Genomic DNA, 1612 nt, shown 5'->3' with positions numbered 1-1612 from the left:
CCCTCATCATCACATTGCTTTATTGGCCCTGAGAGCCACAGAGTAAATCCCAAGAGGCCCCGCTTCCCCTCACCCCCAAGTTTGTCCGGAGGCCCCAGGGGCCTGGCTGAGCACTGCTTCAATCCTGGCTTTCTGTGTGGTTGTCCTTGGCTCACCAGGGCTGGGTCCTTCGAGAGTTCTCCAGGCCCGGAGCATGAGGGACCTGCAGGGACTGCCCGAGACGAGGCTGCCTTTACTCAAAGAAGAACATTCCTGGCGTCCGGTATAGGCAGGGGGTCAGCCCCAATGGGTAGCCGGAGCCTCCCTGGACAGGGAAGCCACCTGCAACCCAGGGTTCCTTGTGGTCAGCTGGCAGGGGCAGCGGGGCCCGGAGTGAGGCTGGAGGAGTGGGTGGTGCAGGGGAGGGGGCTGCTGAGGCCAAGAGGTGCTCAAGGCCTGGGTCAGCCCCCATGCAAAAATTCAGTGCCTGCAGCCGACACTGGTAGCTGCTCCCGATGCCTGCTTCTGGGGACAAGACGGGTGTAGGTGCCTTATTAAAACTCTCAGCCTCCGAGAAGCTGGCAGGAAAGCCAAATGCTGGGCATGAGGAAGATGAGGTGGCCACGGGGAGCTCCCCTGGGCATGCAGGCTTGGGCGTGGAAATCTCTTTGGGCTCCGTGGGTGGCCGAGGCCTGCCATCAGTGGTTGCTGGGCACATACTGGCTGGTATGGCCCCCACCAGACCCCCAAAGCTTAGGCCCTTGGGGTCTGGCAGCTCTGGTGGGAATGAGCACTGCCTGCCGGTCGTGGCGCTGGGGACTCCTGGGTCCTGGCTGCTCGCCCTGAGGGGTCCACGGCGTGCCTTGGCGGGGCCCCGGGTGCCCTCAGCACCTGTCCGCCGGGTGAAGCGGCGGCGGCGGCGTAGGAAGCTGCCGTGCTCAAACATGTCGTGGCAGTCAGGGTCCAGCGTCCAGTAGCTGCCCTTGCCTGGCTTGCGGTCATCGCGGGGCACCTTGACAAAGCACTCATTGAGTGACAGGTTGTGGCGGATGCTGTTCTGCCAGCCAGGCCGGTTGTGGCGGTAGAAGGCGAAGCGGCCCATGATGTAGCGGTAGATGCCACTGAGGGTGGCCCGCTGCCCCGGCGAGCTCTGGATGGCCATAGCAATAAGGGCGATGTAGCTGTAGGGAGGCTTGGTTGGCTCAGTTGTGGGGGCCCCGGGCCCGGGCAGAGGCTGTTGCTGCATGCTGGCCGGGCTGGCCGGGCTGGCCGGGCTGCCGGGACCTGCTGGGTCAGGCTCAGTGTCCAGGGCTGGCGTCCGGAACAGCCTGCCCGGGCTGGTTAAAAGGTCCACTGGCCCAGCCTCCCAGCCTGGAAAGGCAAAAAGGGGTGGGTCTGCTGAGCCATCTTCCCCTCCTCCCTCACCCCACTCCCACAAGGCCCAAGAGAGGCGGGCAGGAGAGGCCAGTAGTTGGAAGCCGAGCAGCTGCCAGGGATGAGGAGGTGGGAAGGAAGGGACTGAGACCCTCGGCCCACGTGTGCTGGGTGGTGGTGGCTGGGGAGGGACAGGATATGAAACCGAGCGGGACAGAGACAAAAACAAAATGAGACAGAGGCAGAAACATATGAAACA

The 1612-nt window shown here is 63.8% G+C and overlaps 1 protein-coding gene across 1 annotated transcript; it reads right to left on the bottom strand.

The window, feature by feature from the left end:
- Window positions 1-1388, bottom strand: FOXS1 (forkhead box S1). Its single transcript, XM_055266304.2, has one exon. It carries the CDS (start codon window positions 1223-1225, stop codon window positions 233-235), a length of 993 nt encoding a protein of 330 aa, XP_055122279.1. The 5' UTR covers window positions 1226-1388; the 3' UTR covers window positions 1-232.
- Between the last annotated feature and the right edge of the window lie 224 nt (window positions 1389-1612).

Source organism: Symphalangus syndactylus, chromosome 24 (genome assembly GCF_028878055.3).
Source record: "Symphalangus syndactylus isolate Jambi chromosome 24, NHGRI_mSymSyn1-v2.1_pri, whole genome shotgun sequence".
NCBI classification, from domain to species: Eukaryota; Metazoa; Chordata; class Mammalia; order Primates; family Hylobatidae; genus Symphalangus; species Symphalangus syndactylus.
The sequence above is the reverse complement of the archived record's forward strand: the minus strand, read 5'-3'. Positions and strand labels throughout refer to the sequence as shown.

Coding starts and splice junctions, on each gene's coding strand:
- FOXS1 (XM_055266304.2), bottom strand. CDS start 1,225: ATGCAGCAACAGCCTCTGCCCGGGCCCGGGGCCCCCACAACTGAGCCA.